This window comes from Schistocerca piceifrons, chromosome 1 (assembly GCF_021461385.2).
Source record: "Schistocerca piceifrons isolate TAMUIC-IGC-003096 chromosome 1, iqSchPice1.1, whole genome shotgun sequence".
In the NCBI taxonomy this organism is placed as follows: Eukaryota; Metazoa; Arthropoda; class Insecta; order Orthoptera; family Acrididae; genus Schistocerca; species Schistocerca piceifrons.
In genome coordinates, this window is record NC_060138.1 from 730,420,750 (window position 1) to 730,441,596 (window position 20,847).

Genomic DNA, 20,847 nt, shown 5'->3' on the forward strand with positions numbered 1-20,847 from the left:
AGAGGCAGACAAAAGCTTGATAACAGTAAACAGGTTCAAGCAGACGTAGATTGCAATAGTTTGAGTTGAAAGATACTTGTATTAAATCATCTGGTGACAACTGTCACCTTGTATAAGTATTCAAGACATGATCAGCTAATAGAAACTCCAGGTTGGAATATCATGATGTATGGAAAAGATGATCATAACTTACCGAAAAGATGACACGCAAGTTGCAGGTAGGCACATTTAAAATTGAGACTGATTATTGTGACCCCACTGAAAGAATTTTGCCCCTTGTTGACACCATCTCCAACCACTTTCACACAATCCAGCCTTCCATGTCAAAGATACCAACCACTTCCTTCACCGCCTCTCCACCATCCCCACTCCTTTACTTCCTAGAACCCTAATCGTCACTGTTAACACTATTCCCTCTGGCGGCACCACAGTGGTATTGTGTGCGAAATAGTGATCAACAGCCGGCAGCACCACAGTGGTGTTGTGTGCGTAGTATCGCTCAGTGGCCGGCGACACCACTGTAGTGTCGTGAGCATAGTGTCCCATAGTGGCCGGCAACAGCACTTTAGTATCTTTTGCATTCTGTTGATGTTTTGTTTAGATAACAATAAGTTATACACGTCAATAAGTTTTTTGAAGTATTTGTGCCCTTTCATCATGGCAGACAAAAGACACAATATGATGCAGACAAAAGAGACAATATGATTATTTACGATGAATGCGCGGACGTCTCGGCTGATGTTCCAGATGATTTGACCGATTGGGAAGAAGACATTGGATATCAAAAAAATGAAAGTGAAGCAGAATCGTTGGAAGATAGTGAAATACTTTCAAGAAGAGTTCGGCGAACAGTATGGTTCCCAACCGATTTGGATGAATCAGATGAAGAAGACGGTGCACAGTGGTCAGATTTTGATTTACCGAGGACCAATAATAAACTTGAAGGATCCCCTTTCGACTGAGCGAGGTGGCGCAGAGTGGTTAGCACACTGGACTCGCATTCGGGAGGACGACGGTTCAATCCTGCATCTGGCCATCCCGATTTAGGTTTTCCGTGATTTCCCTAAATCGCTCCAGGCAAATGCTGGGATGGTTCCTTCGAAAGGGCACAGCCGACTTCCTTCACTGTCCAACTTATTTCCCAATGATACACAGGATATCGTAGATTTATATATTGGGAATGGTCCATTTGAATATATTAGTCATGAAACCAGCAAGTACTATAATCAAAATTGCAATAGAAGGAAACTGGATAAAGAATATGCCAAATTTGTCAACGTTACGAGACCCGAACGTAGAAATTGGTTTGGGCTTGCTATTCTTATGGGAATTAAAAGCATGGATCGATGATTATTGGTCAACAAATCCGTTGATACACACACTAATATTTCGCAAAACGATGTCCCGCAACCGATTCAGACAAATATTACCATTTTTTACATTTTTTCGACAACAACAATAAACTGGACAATGCTGTCCTGCTTTTCAAAGTGGTATTCATAATTATTTATTTTTCCAAAAAGTTTAAAGAAACTTTTAATCTAAGACAAAACATCTTAGTTGATGAAGGAATGATACTGTGGCGTTGACGGTTAAATTTTAAAGTTCACAATCCGTCGAAAATTACTAAATATGGAATACCCATTCAGATGCTCTGTGATTATAGAGTACAGGATGAATTTCCTCATTCAAGATATATTCTGGCACTGGACAGCCTTTAGCAAAACCAGTGATGCCAACCTTCATATGGAGAGTGGAACTTTCAGAGAAGTTGCTTGAAAAGAAAATTCGAGTTTGTGGAACGATACGGCAAAATAGAGGGTACCCGGAAAAATTAAAGCGCATAAAAGTCAATGTGTTTGTAGCTTGTCATCAACGGAAAGGTGAAGTCCTTGCACAGGTATGGAGAGCTTAGAAAACTAAAACTATACAAATGATCTCTACAATACATAATTTCACTTTGACTGACACTCAAAGAAAATGTAGAAAAACCAATTACGCAATTTAAAAAAACGTGAAAGTGTATTAGACAACAACAAATGCATGAAAGGAGTGGAACGGGCTGGCCAATATTTGAGTTTTTATCCTATACACAGAAAAACTATAAAATGGTCAATAAAGGTTTGCATGTACCTCTAATTGCGCATTATTTAATGCATTCCGTACATGGCAATATTTCAATACAGATCACAAGAGTCTCTGAGTTTTTATTGAAAGTGCCTGATTCGTGGATAAAAGACCATGTACCTGCTTCTGAGCAAAACTTGGAGGTTGCCACTACGTTGCGTAGTCTCCTAATGATCCAGTTGACACACTTTCCAGTCACATAAAGTAACACCAAGTAATACTTATTTCTGAAATGAATAAACGAAAATGAAGAAACTGCCAAGTATGTCCCAAAAACAAAAAAAGGAGAACAACAAACTTAATGTGATAGTCTTGTGGAGTTGCGTTACATCTTGGAGACTGTTTTTTTGCATATCATATGGAAGAGAAATACTAAGTAGCAAAGAAAGTGCAAATAAATAAATATATGAAACAAACAAATTTTATATTTATTTACATATGTATATCTTCAAAATTTCATGAAAGTAGGGGACCAGGGTTGTGAACTTGCATGCATTACTTCAAGATCTAATAAAATCGGTAATTTTTTTATATAGAGGGCTGTGGATTGTTGTGTTACAAAGGTTAAATTACGTGTTTGTATTGGTAGTACTATCAAAAACAGTATTGTATCATTTCATAGTATAAACACACTTCGTATGTCAAAGAGCTAACATTTTTCCAAGGAAATGTGACAAATAGATTGGTAAATCTCTCAAAAAGTAAAGTGTGACACCAAAATGAAGTGTTTTTAAGCAACATGGGTTTCATGGTAATAGATTTTTGAATAAAGGGAAACATCGTTTTCAACATGTGGCGTGTGAAGTTACAGACAATGAAATGCGGGCAAACTCGTCAGTATCTAGAGAAACACCCATTAACACTTTAAAGATTAAAATAAAATGTTGTGATACACAGTTTTCAAACAAAAGTGATGTAAATGGTAGGTTAGGTTATATTCTGATAGATTTACATTTCCTAATAAGGGTGTTAGGTGAGCGTATGTGTTGTAAAATATGTGGAGGGCCAGTCAGTTTACATGAAGACAGTGAGGTATCAAATGGACTAGCCAGGAAACTTATCATTAATTGTGCCAGTTGTAAATATGCTCATTCATTTTGGAATTATGATAAGTGTAAAGATAATTATTTTGAAGTAAATATTAGGTGGCTTTATGGATTGAGAGCTATCGGTAAAGGACACACTGCAGCAGAAACAACGTGTGCTGTGATGAATATGGCACGCCCACCTTGTAAAATCGACAAGTATGCAGGGTTTATTGGAGCTGCTGTGGAATCTGTTACATGTGAGTCAATGAAGGGCGTTGCAAATGAAGCTGTTGCTACAGCATTTTGGAATTAATATTGGAGCAAATTGCATCAGAGAACTTTAACTGATGGACCAGGTTCGCATTGATAAAGCCGAGTATGCAGCACAGTTGGCCACTAAGGCGTCCAGAAAGAAGAAAACACTTGGAAAAAGATCAAGAGGATAATATACAGTATGGTGCAGGGTGCTTTTGAGTGGGGAGGGGGGGGGGGGGGGCATGTGTTAAGTGGGATACAGTCTTTTGAAACTTAAGACGCCTTTCCTGAAAATTTACATTTACTGTTGCATTTCCCCGTAAATCTCAGAAACAAATTCAAGTAGAATATTCAAATTTTCAGGAAGTGATAACATACATATTCTGAGTCTACTGAACTAAAAGAACAACTTAATGTTATGTATAATTAAAATTATTTTGGATAATATACAAAAAAAGTACACAAAATTTTAGCCATGTAATTAAAAAATTGTATTTCTGAAAGCAGTGACTGAAATGCAATTGCTGTAGTTCAGTAGACTCAGAACATACAGTTTAATGTCCTGTAAATGTTTCATGCCATGGCTACAGTGGTTCCTGAAATGCAGGGAAGCCAAGTCACTAAATTTAACGTTGTCGAGATAGGGCGTTCCAACTCCCCTTAATGCCACCTCTCTATACACCAACATCTGTTATGATGATGATCTTAGTGCTATTGAACACTATCCTTTCCAATGTCCTTTGGGACTCCAAACCTACCACCTCATTCCTAATACACCCTACTAACTTTATCCTAAATCACAACTACATCTCCTTTGAGGGGGATGTATACAAATAGATCTGTGGCACCGTCTTATGCTGACCTGACTACAGGCCATCTAGAGGATAATTCCTACCATGCCAAACTCCTTGATTGGTTCACGGTCAGTGATGATATCTTCATGATCTGGACTCGGGGCAAAGAAATGCTATTTTCATTCATTTGCAGCCTCTACACCTTCTCTTCCATCCACTTCAGGTGGTCCATATATAAACTGGCTATGCATCAGGGCAAGTGCAGTAGACCAGTCTGTAGCACAACATGCAGCTGAACACAACTCACTTGGTTTCAGTGGGTACTACCAGAGCCATCTGGATCCTCCCCTCCACCACTAGCTTTTCTGAACTGTGCAGATAAGATTTATCCTTACTACACATACTTCACTCCCGTAATTATCTCTGCCTCAACCTATGGTAACAAACATACTGTTCCAACAGATTGCTTCCTATTCTTGTCTCCCACTATCTTTGTGTACCACCTTCAGCCATCACACCCACTTGTCTTTCCCTTCCCCACTCCTCTCCTTTTTCGCTGTGTTTCCTCATCTTCCTGCCCCACAGCCTCCCGATGCTGTGCCTGTTTGCAGGCTAGTGCCTGCACACTCCGCCAGATGGCACTCTTCTCTCCCTCTGCCAGTACACAGCTATCCCTTTCCTGCTCCATCCAGATTGCTGCTTCCATACCATGCGACAGTTGCATTGTGGTCAGAGCTGCTGGAAATGATGGTTATGTGTGTGTGAGGTGTGAAGGAATGTGTAAGTGTCTGTCTGTAACTCAGTCATCTTTAAGGTAAGTATTTAAGGCATGACATATTTAGATATGCGGAAAGCAATGGGAAACTTACCACGTAGTTTTCAGAATAAAGATTGCAAGATACATGGAAAACTGTGAGATGGAAAGGGGTTGTTGTAACACATGTGTCAGTTTGAAAGGGAGCTCAAAGGTTTTGCACAACCGTATATTTAGTACATCCAATAACTAGTTGTAAGACCTGTGACTTGATGTACAAAGAATTCTTAAAGCAGGCATCCCTCAGATGTCTGTGAGAAATTTGTTCGTATTTTTTAAACTGTGGTGGAGAATAGGCCATGCACAAAGATATTTTGGTTATGTTTTCTTTTCCTTAAACATATTTTTTTATCTTTATCCATTTTTCCCACCTTCTTGGAATCCCTCATCGGTTGCTGAAAAAGTTTACAGAGTTGTCTGCAGTGCTAAATTTCAAAGTACCCTCTTAACAGTAATAAATTAAAAATGCTAAATTTTTGTACTTACGAACACATTAATAGATTTATATACATAATCAGACCTTAAAATTTTTACAAGAGATACTGACAGTTCTGTCTCTTTAATTACATTGTGCCATCAATGTAGTCAGTATAATGAATCAGACTTAACATTGTTGATAAAGCAAGCTGCCATTACTTAAGAAAAAAAAATTTGACATTATTCTTTAGACTTTGGCTTAAAATATGGCACGTACAACAGTTCTAATGAAAAAAACAATATTTGCTGTTCACATTTAGCTGCATCATCTTAAATTACTATACGTTTCATAGTGTGCTAGGTTTGAAAGACTTTCTAGTAAATCAGGTACACATGAATTTTTGTAAAATATATCCAGTCTTTGACACTGACACACACGCACATGCACGCAAACAAACATCCACTCTTTCCCCTTTTCTTCTCCCCAAATGCATGAGTTTTGCAGTCTTTACTATAAGTGATTTTTTTTGTGGGGTGGGGGAGCAGTATCTTAAGCACAATATCACTTAAGTGAAAGCCTTGTTATTGTAACAGTTTACATTGCATTGTTGTTGTTGCTCCAAGGGATTATGCACTTCAGCAATTGGTGTTACTAATGGGCTTGGTGTTCCAGGGCCAATAAGTTCCATTCTGTCAGATACTGTTCTACTCCTGGTGGCCCCATGTAGTTTCTGTGAGTGTGGTAATGCATACCTCAGCTTATCCCAGAACCAAGGATCACCCCATTTAACATACGTGTTTGTAGAGAGATATGCTTTGAGTTCAGGGTCCAACTTTTCCATATCCCCTATCTCTCCGTACATTACAATTATAACTCTTGCTCTGCCTTCAGCAAGTGCTTTCTTGTGAGCTGCTCTGAATTCCATTTTTCCCCAAACACTTTCAAGAAAATTTGGTGAAAGCACAACTAACGTCCTACACGATCGTTCAATTGACCGCGCAATTTGTTCTGTAATCCATTCACCTGCTATCCAGTCCCTATAGTGCAGGCACAGTTTGAAAGGAACTGGACCATTTTCTAGTCCTCTCACCAACTGTTCTACAACAAACTCCTCATCCTTGTGAGAATAACTGACAAAAGCATCGTACATTTTGTCACGATCAAGTTCTTCCTCCGTAACGAACCACAGACATAAATTCCTGGCGTAGAGCCAAACTTTCACATCCTCTTGATAACGATGATATAAGAAGGCAAGAAGACCAACAGCAATGCCTGTCATGGCGAGACATACACTGCTGACTATTATTGCAAATTTGGGCAGTGGGCAAAGATCGTCATTTGTTAGTTCTGGAAGTGGACGGCCATCACTGCAGCTTATATTTCTTCGATCTATTACCTGTAACATCAACGCATATTTAATTAATATTGAAGTTCCTACTACATACACAGCAATATGGTTTATATTGATGTTCAGTGGTAAAATAGAATAGGAAGCTTAATTTTCTTGCACAACCTGGAGTCCCCAGTCAGCTGCATAACAAATAGAAAGTATATCTAGAACTGTAAGCACTGAAATTTACCTTCACATAATCATCTTGGAGGAACTGAAGTAGCTGCTTTGTTCTGCAGTCACATTCCCAAGGATTCTCTGACAAAACAATTTTCTGCAATGGAGGTTTTTTTGTTTTAATCAAAGCGACAACTTCATCATCCAGATGCTGAAGATAGTTGTGATTAAGCTCCAGTTCCTGTAGTGCAAAATTATAATTGTGTTAATGTAAATATTTTCATAATTAAGATGTGGATTTTTGTAAGTATTGCTTTGACAGGTCTAGTTTGATCTAGAAGACATAAATGATTTAATGTTAAAGAAACAGATTCTCTTAGGCTAAGGAGAATGCTTGGTTTTCTCTCACAACAATTGAGACTTAATGTTGTGATGCAGGTTGTACAATTGTATACAAGAATAATCCTATTGCAACTGCAAATACTGTTTTATTGAGTGTCATAGTAAACATGTTGAAATAAATGGTGATCCGTAAACTGTACTTGTAGTCATTAGATAGCTACAGATGATTGCAGTGTCAGTGAAAGCAGTCCTCACGTGGGACATGAATCTATTCGTGGACAAGGAGCTGGTAGTGTTTTGTGATGCCACAACATGGAATTTCCAGTTCCAAAGCATTCTGAAGTGCGAAAGACAAGTCAGAGTTTTGCTTCATGGGCTAGATCATGGCAAGTGAGATACAGGACTGAATTCTACATCACTAACAGAACTTCAGGAATACCATATTGGTTTACTGTAGGTCATTAGCAGTTGAAGCCCTTATTTATTGGGTTTTATATTACAGCTTACATCATATGAATATATGCTGTTTGAAAGCACCAGGACATTGAGCATCTCTCAAAAGCACGTAGTATTTGTTGTAATGAGATGTGGGGGGAAAAAGTTGCAGGTTAAAGAATTTTTTAATCTTGTTATTTTTGTGTTTTAACTTATGTTACAAAAAAATCCATTTTAAGGCAATGGCATTATGATTAAATGTCAGTTAATGACAGATCGATCGCTAAAGCCTCCAGGACTTGTTAAGATCAGTGACAATCCTATGTAAGACCAGTTCATTGTTATGTAGCGGAGGGAAACTTGGAGTTGTGAAGTCATATGTAATGAGTCATGCACATCTACCTCCAGAAGTATTTTTTGTTCACCTTCATGCTGTATAAGATATTCTTCAACAGTCTTAAGTTATTAAGCACCTTCTGTAATATTCAGTGTTCTGTACACATAAAATTGCTCTTTCTCAGTAATCAGTTCATTAGATTTCGTAAATATGTCAGGGAACAGGGCCAATTAAATTGCAATATTACTTTCAATGTTGTTGCCTTGATTCAATTGCAATTCAGTATAGCTTGCACTACTTTCAGTAGAGATTTTTTGCTTCTTGTTTATATCTTGTATTTCACACATTGAATTTGCTGAAAGAATTACCAAGGGTTTTAATAAAAAGTGAGAATGGTGAAACAGTTTTTCTATTACGTGGAAGATATTTATTCCACTACTTGTAATGGAAATTTCAAAAGGCTGATGTCCTCGCTAACTGTACATGGAACTTTATTTTTTGCCATGTGTCATGTTCACAGATACTTAAGTTTTATTTACATATACTACAGACATAACAACATGGCTGGCATATGGACAACAGTGTAAATGTCCATTTTTGAAAACAAATTGTGGACTGTGAGCCAGGTACCACCAACAACCATTACTGAAGCACCCTATGGACACGAATCACAGTGAGGAGTATGTTCTGTTTGGTGCAGCATCTGATTTCTAAGTGTGCACCAACCATGGTTTATACCAAATCTGGCATGCTTCTCTATGTGAAACAAGTCCTTTGTGAGGGTGGAATAACATTAGGACATAGCACTGAAGATAGATATGCTGTTCAAATTACTTCCCACGATAGAAATTAGGCTAATTGTAAATAACTAATGTAGTGAGTACAGTAAGCATCAGGGTTTTCAGTACCAGTATTTTTCTCCCTCTTCCTGTATGAAGTGTTAATGTAAAAAGAAGACACACATAAAATGCAAAAATCTTGTATATGTTCCTTAAAAACTAGAAGCTGTGCAACAAATGTCTTTCCGCTGTCTATAAAAATGAAAGCCTAGTAAGTTCAAATGATCCACAGTATAAAATATTGCTTGCACTTTTCTTACCTGAAGGAATGGTGTTATATCATGAATATTGATCTCAGACAGCCAGTTGTGAGACAAGTGCAATGCTGTTATATTTAGATTAGGCTGCAGAACACCTTTTGGTATGCTAGTAAACTCATTATTATGTAGATAAACTTCAGAATGTTTTGTTCCTCCAGGCTTGCATGAAAAATTTGAAGGAACTGGAGGTTTTCTTCCATCTATCCAACATTTTTCACATCTGAGGAGCCAGGCACGATCCCACAGTCTTATCTTGCATTCCCATGGAGGTAGACAGCAAGGTCCTTCACACAAGATATCTTCTAGCTTCGTCTGCGACATGAGCCTGTTGAAAGCGTGTTCAGATATTATATGATGTAGACAACATCATTTAGCTGGCACATAACAAGCATGCCAAACAAATGAGAAGTTAACTCCACAGGAGAAAGTTCAGATACAGCAATATGTAAAAGGGCAGAATAAGGTGTTGTAAGACAAGAAGTATCTGCACAGCTGTTAGACCGTTACTGCTGCTACAATGGCAAGTTACCAAGATATAAGTGAGTTTGAACATGGGGTACATCGAGTATAGATTTAAATGTCAGGAAGTCGTTTCTGAAAGTATTTGTATGGAGTGTAGCCATGTATGGAAGTGAAACGTGGACGATAAATAGTTTGGACAGGAAGAGAATAGAAGCTTTCGAAATGTGGTGCTACAGAAGGATACTGAAGATTAGATGGATAGATCACATAACTAATGAGGAAGTATTGAATAGAATTGGGGAGAAGAGGAGCTTGTGGCACAACTTGACTAGAAGAAGGGATCGGTTGGTAGGACATGTTCTGAGACATCGAGGGATCACCAGTTTAGTATTGGAGGGCAGTGCAGAGGGTAAAAATCGTAGAGAGAGACGAAGAGATGAATACACTAAGCAGGATATAGATTGCAGTAGGTACTGGGAGATGAAGAAGCTTGCACAGGATAGAGTAGCATGGAGAGCTGCATCAAACCAGTCTCAGGACTGAAGACCACAACAACAAACATGGGGTTATAGTAGGCGCACGAGCGATGGGACACAGCAGCTCCGAGGTAAAGATGAAGTGGGGATTTTATCATATGACCGTTTCAGAAGTGTAATGTGAATATCAGGAATCTGACAAAACATCAAATATCAGACATCGCTGCGACCAGAGATCCCGCAAGAACGGGACCAGTGACAATGGAAGAGTATCGTTCAGTGTGACAGAAGTGCAACCCTTCTGCAAATTGTTGCAGATTTCAGTGCTGAGCCATCAACATGTCTCAACGTGTGAACCATTCAGTGAAACATCATCAATATGGGCTTTCAGAGTCCAAGGCCCACTGGTGTACCCTTGAAGTCTGCACGACACAAAGCTTTATGCCTTGTCTGGTTCCTTCAACACTGGCATTGGACTGTTGATGGCTGAGGACAAGTCTCATTTTAAATTGCATTGAGCGGATGGATATGCACGGATATGGAGACAACCTCATGAATCCATCGACCCTGCATATCAGCAGGGGACTGTTCAAACTGGTGGAGGCTCTGTAACAGTTGGGGGGCATGGGCAGTTCCAGCAGGACAGTGCAACACCCACACATCCAGAACTGCTACATAGTGGCTCCAGGAACACTCTTCCGAGTTTAAACACTTCCACTGGCTACCAAACTCCCTAGACACAAACATTATTGATCATATCTGGGATGCCTTGCAGTGTTGTTCAGAAGAGATCTCCAGCCCCTCATACTCTTACAGATTTATGTACAGCCCTGCAGGATTCATGGTGTCAGTTCCCTACAACACTACTTCAGACTAGTCGAGTCCATGCCACATTGTGTTGTGGCACTTCTGCATGCTCGCGGGGCCCCTACACGATATTAGGCAGGTGTACCAGCTTCTTTGGCTCTTCAGTGTATAATGTTACGGGATGGATAGAATAATCTACTCACCCAGTGGTGGCAGAACACACACATACATACGTTAAGGAAATCTGCAAACTTTCAGAGCCAGTGGCTCCTTCTGGCTGAAGGAGAAACGAAGAGGGATGGAGAGAGGGGAAAAATAAATAAATAACAGGTGAGTTTTAGGAAATGAGGATAGTTTGGAAAAGTCACCCAGAACCCTGGGTCAGGGGAGAACTTCCCCCATTTCCTAAACCTCTACCTTCCTCTTCAAACCTACTGCCAGAAGAATGGCTCTGAATGCTTGCAGCAGATTTCTGTAACTTTCATACGTTTGTGTATTCATACTGTCACTAGATGAGTAGTTTTTTAATCTATCCAGTTACATTATATTTTCAAGAATGTCTTATTTTGACCACAGTTGTTATATGTATGTTACATCTGTTATTTGGAACCGAGAGCCTATGATGAGGAACACACAGTACTCTGAAAGTGGAGCAACTTTGCAAGAAGCAAGCTTGTATACAATAATGATCATAGGAATATGTCCTTAGTTTTTAGACAGTTTCAGAAGTTTGGAACAGTCTGTGTACAGTTTATTTACCTTTTTGTTGTAAGACATGTGGCTTCATCAGCATCAATATCAAACATGTTGTAAACTGCAGGGTGAACATTCCCATGTACATATTTCAGAAGGTGGAACGATGCACAGCAGTCCACAGTATTATCCGCTAGTATGAAATGAGGCTTTACCAGTTTATTATTGCTTTGCGCAATAGCAATAGCATCAGCACTTTCCAAGTTCACCACTGTGAGGTTATTGCTTCTCAAATCAACCGTCACACCATTTGAAAGGAACTGCATTTCATTCACCTGTAAGAAGACAAACTATGTAATATAAAGGTCAGAACTAAAAACGCCAACAGTAGAGACCTGCAACTTACAAGTACATCGCTATCAAACCAGTTTTTTAAAAAATAAGCTTAAAGGAGAGAGGATGACAAGATCATTAGAGATTTAGCACAAGTTTGGATAGTTTAACAATGCAATGGACAATCACCTGTGCTTTGGCTTTTTGAGGAACCATCTGAAGATTCACCCTAAGTGAAATTATGAAAAACCGTAATTTGAATTTCTACCTTTCCTATATTCTGTTGAAAGCACTATATAGTAGGCAACAGCATCTGGCTGCAATTTATCTAATCTTAACTATATACCCCACACCCTTTCCCCAATACCAGTATTCTGCTTCAAATGCTGCATGTTGCCACAGTCTAATTATTTCACATAATTCTCTCAGGAAGTACAGTGACATACCCTGTCTGAATATTTCCAAATTGAAAACAAACAGGTAAATAGTCAAAAACAGATATTGTAGTCACTGTGCATATACTCACACTAATTTGTGTTACATTGTTGTAGCTCAGATTGAGTTTCTTAAGATTGAGCATCGATAACATCCAGTCAGAATAAATTTCTGAAACAAAGTTGTTGGATAGATTGAGCTCTTCCAAATGTATGAGTGTGTTAAACACTGACGATTTCCCAAATCCAATGTTTACTTTTGAAGCTGATAGATCCCGTAACTTGTTGTGGGAAAGATCAAGAGAAGCAAGTCGGGCAGCATCAGGAAATGATTGAGGCTTTATTTCCCGTAGTTCATTACGAGATAAGTCTAACTCCAACAAATGTTGCAGTCCATGTAGAACTCCCCTGTAAAATAAACACAAAATTACATAAAGGGCTTGTTAAATTATTATTTAACATCATAAACAGTCTTCGCATGAACTACTTGCCTTTGAAGAGTTTGTATCCGATTACGTGATAAATTTATTGTTTTTAGTTTATTTGCTGTATCAAAAAAACCATTAGGTATGGATTCCAATGTATTTTCACTCAAGTCCAGCTGAGTCAGATCATGTTTTCCCTTAAGCAAGGATGGAGGTAATCTCGTAAGTTTATTTTGCTGTAATTTGAGCACAGAAACATTGGGAGAATCCCATATCAAATTTTCTGGTAATTCTGATATGCCATTTGAGTGCATATGAACTTCCTTCAGGTTCTTCAAATTTGCAAGTAAATTGTCTGGAATCCGTAGCTGCTGTCTGTTATGGAATAGTTTCAGAACTCTTAAGTCAGTAGGTAAGAATAAACGTTCTGGCAGAGTTGTAAAATTGTTTGCAACCAAACTGATATTCTGCAGGTTTTTCAAGTCAGAGAAAAGTCCATCTGGGAGGGAGTTTATATTGCAGACACCTAGATCAAGAGATGTAAGATTCCTCAAACCCAACAGTGATCCATGAAATAACTGAAGATCCTTGTTGCCCCATAGGTTCAGCAGTTTGAGAGAAGGCAAATTGACAAAGCTTCCATCAGTTATTGTGTGTATCCTATTATTGCTAAGTTCCAAATATTTCAAACCTCCAAGGGGAGCCAAGCTATTTGAAGGTACAGTTTCCAGGAAGTTTTCACGCATATCAAGTTCCTCCAACAGCAGTCCAAGTTCCTGGAAAACATCAGCTGGTAGTGACTGGATATCACACTTATAAAGTGTCAGATGAGTAAGTGATGCATTTAGTCCACTGAAGTGGCTTCTTTGGAAACTTTTTCCATCACAAGACTTGAAGTATAACTTCTTAACTTCATGTCCTAAGCCAATAATGTCTTTAAGTGGGATACCATTGGGCGGCAGAGGGCAGTCAGACAGTGTTACAACTTTTATATGTTCTAGAGGTGGTAGTCCGCTGTCATTTTTCCTGTGAAATAAACAAAAATTTGAAAAATTAATAATTTCTAAGAAATTGTAAATTAAGTGTGAAAAAAAATTTATGTAGCCTGTATAAAACCACCAAGTAGGGGCAGGAGAACACATGTATCTGCAAGCTTGTGGAGCCAGTGGTTTCCTCCTCCTACCTGAAGGATTGAAGGGAAAGAAAGAAGGATGAAGAAAGAGGACAGGCAAGGTTAAGGAAATGAGGAGATTTTGAAAAAATTGCCCAGAACCAGGTCAGGGGAGACTCACTGGATGGTTTGAGAAGGAAAGACTGATTGTCAATCTCTGCACCATAAGAGATTTGAAAATGTAAGAGCTTGGTGGTGGAAGATAGGGTAATAAACAAGACAGAGATTACTGACAAAACATTGTGCAGGACTTAATAAGAGCAGAAATCTTGTGGTTTTGGTGTTGGTAAGGGGAGATATATAAATCAGAAAATAAAATATATAGAAAACTAAAAAAGTGGCTCCAAAACTTGCAAATTTCCTTATCCTCCATGTGCATGCACATATTTGTATGAATGAAGTAAATGATACCACACAGTATACAGTTACAGCATTTAGTGATTGACAGGTACCACAAGAAGGAAATAAAATGAAAGGCAACAGCAAATTACCATTCTGTTAGGCAGAAGTTTATTTACTGTCACCCTTTATTATTCCTTTCCGATGTACCTGCGACAAATATTTCACTACTAACTTGTAAGTTGGCCATGTGACAAATTTCACACGACATATTGCTAACCTTCTGTCAATCCACGCATATACATCTTCAGGCGATATCCCAGACTTGCAGGTCAACTCTAATGAATCTCTAAATACGATTTCCTTTATTTGCCAATCATTCCATGAGCTCAGATTATGTGCACAAATTATTTCAAACTTCTCATTGTAAGACTGGCAATGACATGCCTTATGACATGCAGAGGAACCACTAACAGATAGTAGTAACATAAATGCTGAGAGAAGCCTTGGTAAAACACTTGACATCATTCCACCTGCTGAAGAAACAATAAGAAACAATAATTAATCTTTTTCATTAGTAGTAAAGACAAACACACACACACACACACACACACACACACACACACACACACACTCTTTTTTTCAGAGCACCACCAGTTGAAGGTTGTTGTGCACCCAGAAAATTGTGGCCTGACCTATACTCGGACGCCATCTCATTTGACACAAAAGTTGTGGCCCGAGCTATGCTCGGGTTTGATCTCCAAAGTATTAAGCACTGTATCAACTTGTGCTTTACTTGTTATAGATCATATGAATTAACAGAGTGATACCAGAGGGAACATATAATGGGCACATTGACTTTTGTATTCATGCTTATTAATCTCAGTTTTTCCAATGTCTTTTTGATCATTTAAATTATATTACTCAAAATGACAGCAATCCAATTCTCTAAATGATTCTGCAGTGAACCACAGTTCGTCATTGAGTAAAAAGGTATTTTACTACTCCTAATTTTTTGCTAATATGGAACTGAATCTGACGAAACAAATGAAGAATTTTCTCCTAGTTGTTGACAGACATAAAATGATCATCTTGCGGTTTTCAATTAAGTGCAGGGGCATGAACTGTCACTACCACAAAGTGGAGCTGCTTTACCTCTACAGGGGTAACTGCTCAATTCTGAAAATTGATTCAGTCCTGCCTAGTGCCATTGTAATAAAAATTTTAGAACATTTTCGACTCATATGTTCAAGTTACTGTGCCTCGTGTTATCTTGGATGTTTTCTGCTAACCAAATATGTGCTCTTGTATTTTTAGAGGTGATTTTTGCCAAGAAAAGTGGTATTTTGTTACCATGAGACTACTTAAACAGAAATGGAATTAATTCATTTATGTGAAGAAAGTAGTTATTGTATAAATCACATCCACAAAATTATGAGCAGAAGCAACCATGCAGGTTATTTTGTGGGAAAACTGAGACACTTTTGCACCACTGACAAATTAGAGATCAGAGTAGCTCCACAGCATTTGTATTACTTTGCCTTAGACTTGATTCAGCTTTTAAACAAGTGTCATTCTCTTAGTGCCAGGAGATTAATGTTGTTACGGTATGGTTCAAGTTTAAGTGAAAGCAAGGACCTCATGGATATGCAGAGTGCAGCACTAAAAATTTTAAAGAATGCCTGGAACCCATTAAGAAATTGAACAATTAGCTGAAATCTAAAAAAAACTTCTGAGCCAGTGCCTGGTACTAGTAAAAAACCATAAGAAAAGAATCCAGACAGCACTTGATTGTTCTAATGCAGTGAAGACTTATTAGAACAACAAATTCTTGACAAAAGTTGTGAAGATTGGGAATAAGTCAGAAGGAAGTGTTAGGGACTCTTCATTCTCTGTACATGTCACTATCAGTACCACAGGAAACCAATAAGCTAGAAGATAGGTGTATTTGTGGTATGAAAATAAACATTATCCAGGTGTTATTGAAAGTTTTAATGAAAATGGAGCAGTGGTAAATATCGTGACACCATTCTTCATGAAGGGGAGGATACAGTTAAAGGTATAAACCCGCCAGAACTTATAAGGAAAAAAGTCAGTTTCTCAGTGTTGGAGTTGGTTGATGGTGGTGAACTTGTGCAAAATATTTTCATATGCATGCCAACATACCTAATGAAACACTGGTCTTGTCTTTGAGAGGAAAACAAAAATAGGTTGCACTGCCCTAAATATTTTTGCAAAAAATACTGTGATGCTATAAGGTAGCCTCTTTAAAGGGAACAGAATGTTTACGTTAAGTGGAGCAAAGTGACCCTCTACAACAGCTAATTTGCTCCAATTTTTAAAAAATTAAAAAATTTCAAAAAGTTTTGATTTCTTTTTACATTACTAGATGGTTTTTGTTATTTTGGGAAGACGAACCTCATTTTCAAACGTTATATTATAAAACTACTGTGCATTACACAGCTGTGTTCGAAAAACTGTCCAAAAGTGGAGCCTTACAGTAGCTGATACAAAATAATATAGTGTAAGTTTCATTCTAATACATATAATTGTGGGCATTTTGTCTTTGCAATGCCTTGCCAAAATATCTGTTCAACAACAGTTGCCATTTTTTACGATATGATTGCTTTTTTTTATGTACACACAAAATTGCAAGTACAAAACCCCAACTGTCAGAATACGCAGTCCTAGCTTTTATAAAGGAACAGTAAAAGATGTTTGATAGTGTAAAATGGGCCTTAAAGCTTCGTGGCGCTCTGAGCACGCTCTACCGGCCGATTTATTGCAGGAGTCCAATGTTGTGGAGCCGGCCTTTAGCTGGACGCGGGGAAAGTAGCCCTGAAGACATGGCAACTCGGCCGTGACGCAACTTCATACACAATCTCGAGCTCGTGCCAGCGCGTAGTGACCATCCTTGACGGACGGTTACAAAATATGACAAGACGACAAGGGCAGCATAGCGGATCTTTCCAAACGCCCATTAAATGGCGCCGCTTTATGATCATCGGAAAAACGGCATTTTTTTATTTTTATTTTTTTGTCGCCGATATGTCGTTCAAAATATCTATCCAGATCGACTGTACTGTCAGTGGCATGATCAACATAGTAGCAAGAAATGTTGCCTGGCCTACACCCCAACTTTATTTGCAGCATATTTAAGTTAACTTTAATAATTAAAGTCTGTTAACCATCCCAAATATCCCGAAAGAAGTTACCCATTTTGTATGTTCAACCCTGTGAATGATTCCAGGCAATGTGTGTACCACAGGTAGACTAATGTCATTAGGGAAAGCGGGCGCTATCATTAGCGAGCCTTGAAATCATCAAATCGTCCGTTTCAAGCACTTACGTAACTTTAGCCCCCACCGCCTAACAGCAACGAAAAAATACAATTTTCCTTTGACAATGCTCTTTACCTCCGACAGAAATAGTGTCGTACACTATTGACTATTATAGAAAATTATGGAAGTATTTTGTTGTGATGTGAAAAGTTTCGAGTTTTAGTTACAGGTACGAGTAAGAATCAGTATAATCAGTCACGTCTTGAGGGATGCTCATCAGTTCTTTCCCTTAGGCGTATGCTTGTCACACTAAAGTAAACTGCAGCCTTGCGTTTGGTTTATCATTCGTGATCTTGCAAAATATAATTTATGTTGAAGCAGGTATGCCTTACGACAACTGGTACAAGGCGCGTTTCCTATCTATTCCACTGATGTCTAACGTCACTAAGACCTCACGGTAAACATCCGTAGAAGATAGGCTCGTTTGGTATAAACTTGTTGGGAACAGTGCGACCACCACACAAGCCTACACTTTAGTGACCTGAATAGTCATTGGAGCTATGATAAGTCAGAAAAACAATCTCGTCCGTCACGTGCAGTTTGTATTAGTGTAGAATACGGACTGTCACAGGTTAGTTACCAAATATCTCAAACTACTAAAAAATGTTAACACTGTATTTTCATGTTGGGAACTGCAAAAGGCTTGTATATTTGCAGTAGTTGTACTTAATAAAACGTTTTGTTTTAGGTGAAGCACCTGTAATCTCTTCTGACAATCGCCAGGTATTGGAGCGTTTAGCAGATGAATAATTCCAGTCGTCGTCTTGCCCCGTGCCCAAACCGGCAACCATATCTGGAATGATGCATGCAATGTTTGCATATCACATAGTATTAAGAAAGTGTCAAATGCTGTTACTAGTAAGGAAACTGCGTCCCATTCCTTCGTATTGTTCCTTATGAAAACACCTGAAGTAAATTTAAGACAACTTCGATTTTCGTATTGAAGTAATACATAGTGTAAGTTTGCAGGTTAAGATGTTTGACATGTAAGGCATTCAGTAGTATAAAAGTGTAAGAGCAGAAATGACGTGACAATCACAAGGCCCGTAGTAGCGAGTGGTTGTGGTTGAGGCCCGAGGATATGTGGAAGGAGTGAGTGGTTACGCTCACAATCGGATGGAACGGTACGCTGCTTAGAGGACACTGCGTTCCGCTACGTTGGTTACACGTGACTCACATTTCAGGCGTGACCCGCACGGATGTCTGCTACGCGACCAGCATCCCAAAACATTGCCCTCCCGTTAGCAACTTGCCATTCGGTCGACACCCTAAGTAGTTTATGCCCGTTTGTTTCCTGTTAACTTATGCTATGCTAGACTAGCCTATCTGTTTCACTTAGATGCCAGGCCAGGCAGTACAGTATGACATATTCATTTTGTGTCTACAAGCCTGGTTGCCGAGCCAGTTTTTCACGGTTTAAGAATGCAGAAGAATTGAATCTCGCTACCAAACGTGATTGTTGCCTTGTTTTGCTCATGACACGATAGCGTTGAAAAACCACACTTCGTCAAGCAAGGTTGTCCCCTCTTTCTTTATAGCGTCATCTGAAGGCAAGAAACACTCCCACCACTACGAGCTAACAAGTTATGGTGACAGTAGTTGGAAAAACGTGCGTACAAAAAAAAAATTGATCTCTAGCTGTGGAATGTCGTGGAAAACAGTGCTAATGTTACAGCAGAGACGATGGCCCAGGACTTACTGTTATGTGACGCGCGCAGCCGATGGTAGATGGCGCGATACACTACTACTGCACATTGAGCACTGAGCACTACCTCCTTCTGCTACGACTGAAACCACACTGAGCTCACTTCCCGCACTGGCTAGCGACGGCAGCGCCGCGCAGTGGCCGAAGGTAACAAACTGCGCCGGCCACTCGCTGCGCTGGAGAAAAATGTCGTCCCCCCCCCCCCCCCCCCCCACTCCAGAACACACACGTCGGCGTTTCGGGTCGTGGTCCTCGGCTGTCATAATCCGTGTTTGGCGCAGCGTTGTCGAATCACAAGGCTACTGCTTCATCTTTCTCCGGAACATCAAGTAAAGGCATTCATCTAGTAACCGATTCCACTTTCCGAAAAAAAAATAATAAAAATGAAGCAGCTTTTACTCATATCATGGGAATACACATGGTTATGGGGTGAGAAGTTCCGACCTATGCAAGATACACCTTTTTTTTCATCCATACATGTTTCAGCACTTTTGTGCTATCGTCAGTGGGTTCAATTTTTAACTTACATGATGTTATTGTCCATTTATTTTGGTAGCTATTCTGCTACACAATATACAACTTGTCGTAGTTTTGAAGTTGTGGTGCGTTCTCCTGTCTTGTTGGCGAAGTAAATAGGCGTACTTCTTAACCTGTGGTCACTTGGCACTGCACTTTTTTTCGATTTTTCAGAACATGGCGGAGTTTTCGCTGCCATTACATGTGGTTTCTTTTTTTAATTATTTTTATGGGAGTTTGCTGACGGACAAGTGGCCCCCGTCTTGACAGGTTTCGTTATTATTTGGTGCTGTGTTTCTTATTTTGAAAGACTAACAAGGGTTAATGCCAATCTTTCGGCATAAGGCCCGTATTACTTCATCAAAAATCGTTGACAATCCTGACCATGCTCTAATTCCATTAAAAGATGTTATAAAGCGTCTTTCCCTTATGACCTGCCGAGGACAGTGAATAAATATAATTGGCTTATATAAATCATTTCTTCATAAAAGTCAGTTTATTTTTTTATTTTATTTTTTTTATCAAACGCGTTTCGCTCCTTTTATTTATGAAGCATGTTTGTGCCCTGTGTTATATAAGATGCATTATGTAGTAGTTATAAGTACGTCACTGTGTTACGTTTTCTTTTGTTTTTCAGGTTAGGAACAAATTTTGCAGTACAAGTCTCGTGAGGTTAAATTATCGGTAAATGACACCAAACGATAATTTAACATCACGAAACGTGTGCTGCATAAGTCGTTTCTAACCTGGAAAACAAGAGACAACAATGAAAACTTTTTTGGAAATTTGTGGTAAGTTCCTGTGGGACCAAACTGCTGAGGTCATCATTCCCTAGGCTTACACACTATTTAATCTAACTTTAACTTACGCTAAGGACAACACACATACCCATCCCCGAGGGAGTTCTCGAACCTCCCACGGGAGTCTCGCGAACTGTGGCAAGGCGTCCCAGACCGAACGGCTACCCCGTGCGATATCACAATAGCATA

General features: G+C 39.1%; 2 protein-coding genes across 3 annotated transcripts in view; one reads left to right on the forward strand and one right to left on the reverse strand.

Moving 5' to 3' along the window:
• The window catches only part of LOC124711315 (cation-independent mannose-6-phosphate receptor), a 640,574-nt gene that overhangs the window by 368,644 nt on the left and 251,083 nt on the right, over window positions 1-20,847 (forward strand). The gene's annotated exons all lie outside the window — the stretch shown is intronic.
• Window positions 5,215-19,483, reverse strand: LOC124711329 (protein toll-like). The gene is made up of 8 exons (XM_047241356.1): window positions 19,337-19,483; window positions 14,577-14,832; window positions 12,853-13,812; window positions 12,454-12,769; window positions 11,661-11,929; window positions 9,157-9,481; window positions 7,017-7,184; window positions 5,215-6,832 (listed from the first exon to the last, which is right to left on the reverse strand). The coding sequence occupies exons 2-8, from the start codon at window positions 14,822-14,824 to the stop codon at window positions 6,002-6,004; spliced, it is 3,117 nt and encodes a 1,038-aa protein (XP_047097312.1). The 5' UTR covers window positions 14,825-14,832; window positions 19,337-19,483; the 3' UTR covers window positions 5,215-6,001.

What these genes read in the sequence shown, in the direction of transcription:
- LOC124711329 (XM_047241356.1), bottom strand. Translation starts at nt 14,824, where the DNA reads ATGATGTCAAGTGTTTTACCAAGGCTTCTCTCAGCATTTATGTTACTA. An exon ending in TATGCGTGGATTGACAGAAG is followed by an intron (nt 13,813 to 14,576) that starts GTTAGCAATATG and finishes TTTATTTCACAG; the next exon opens with GAAAAATGACAGCGGACTAC. An exon ending in CGGATACAAACTCTTCAAAG is followed by an intron (nt 12,770 to 12,852) that starts GCAAGTAGTTCA and finishes TTTATTTTACAG; the next exon opens with GGGAGTTCTACATGGACTGC.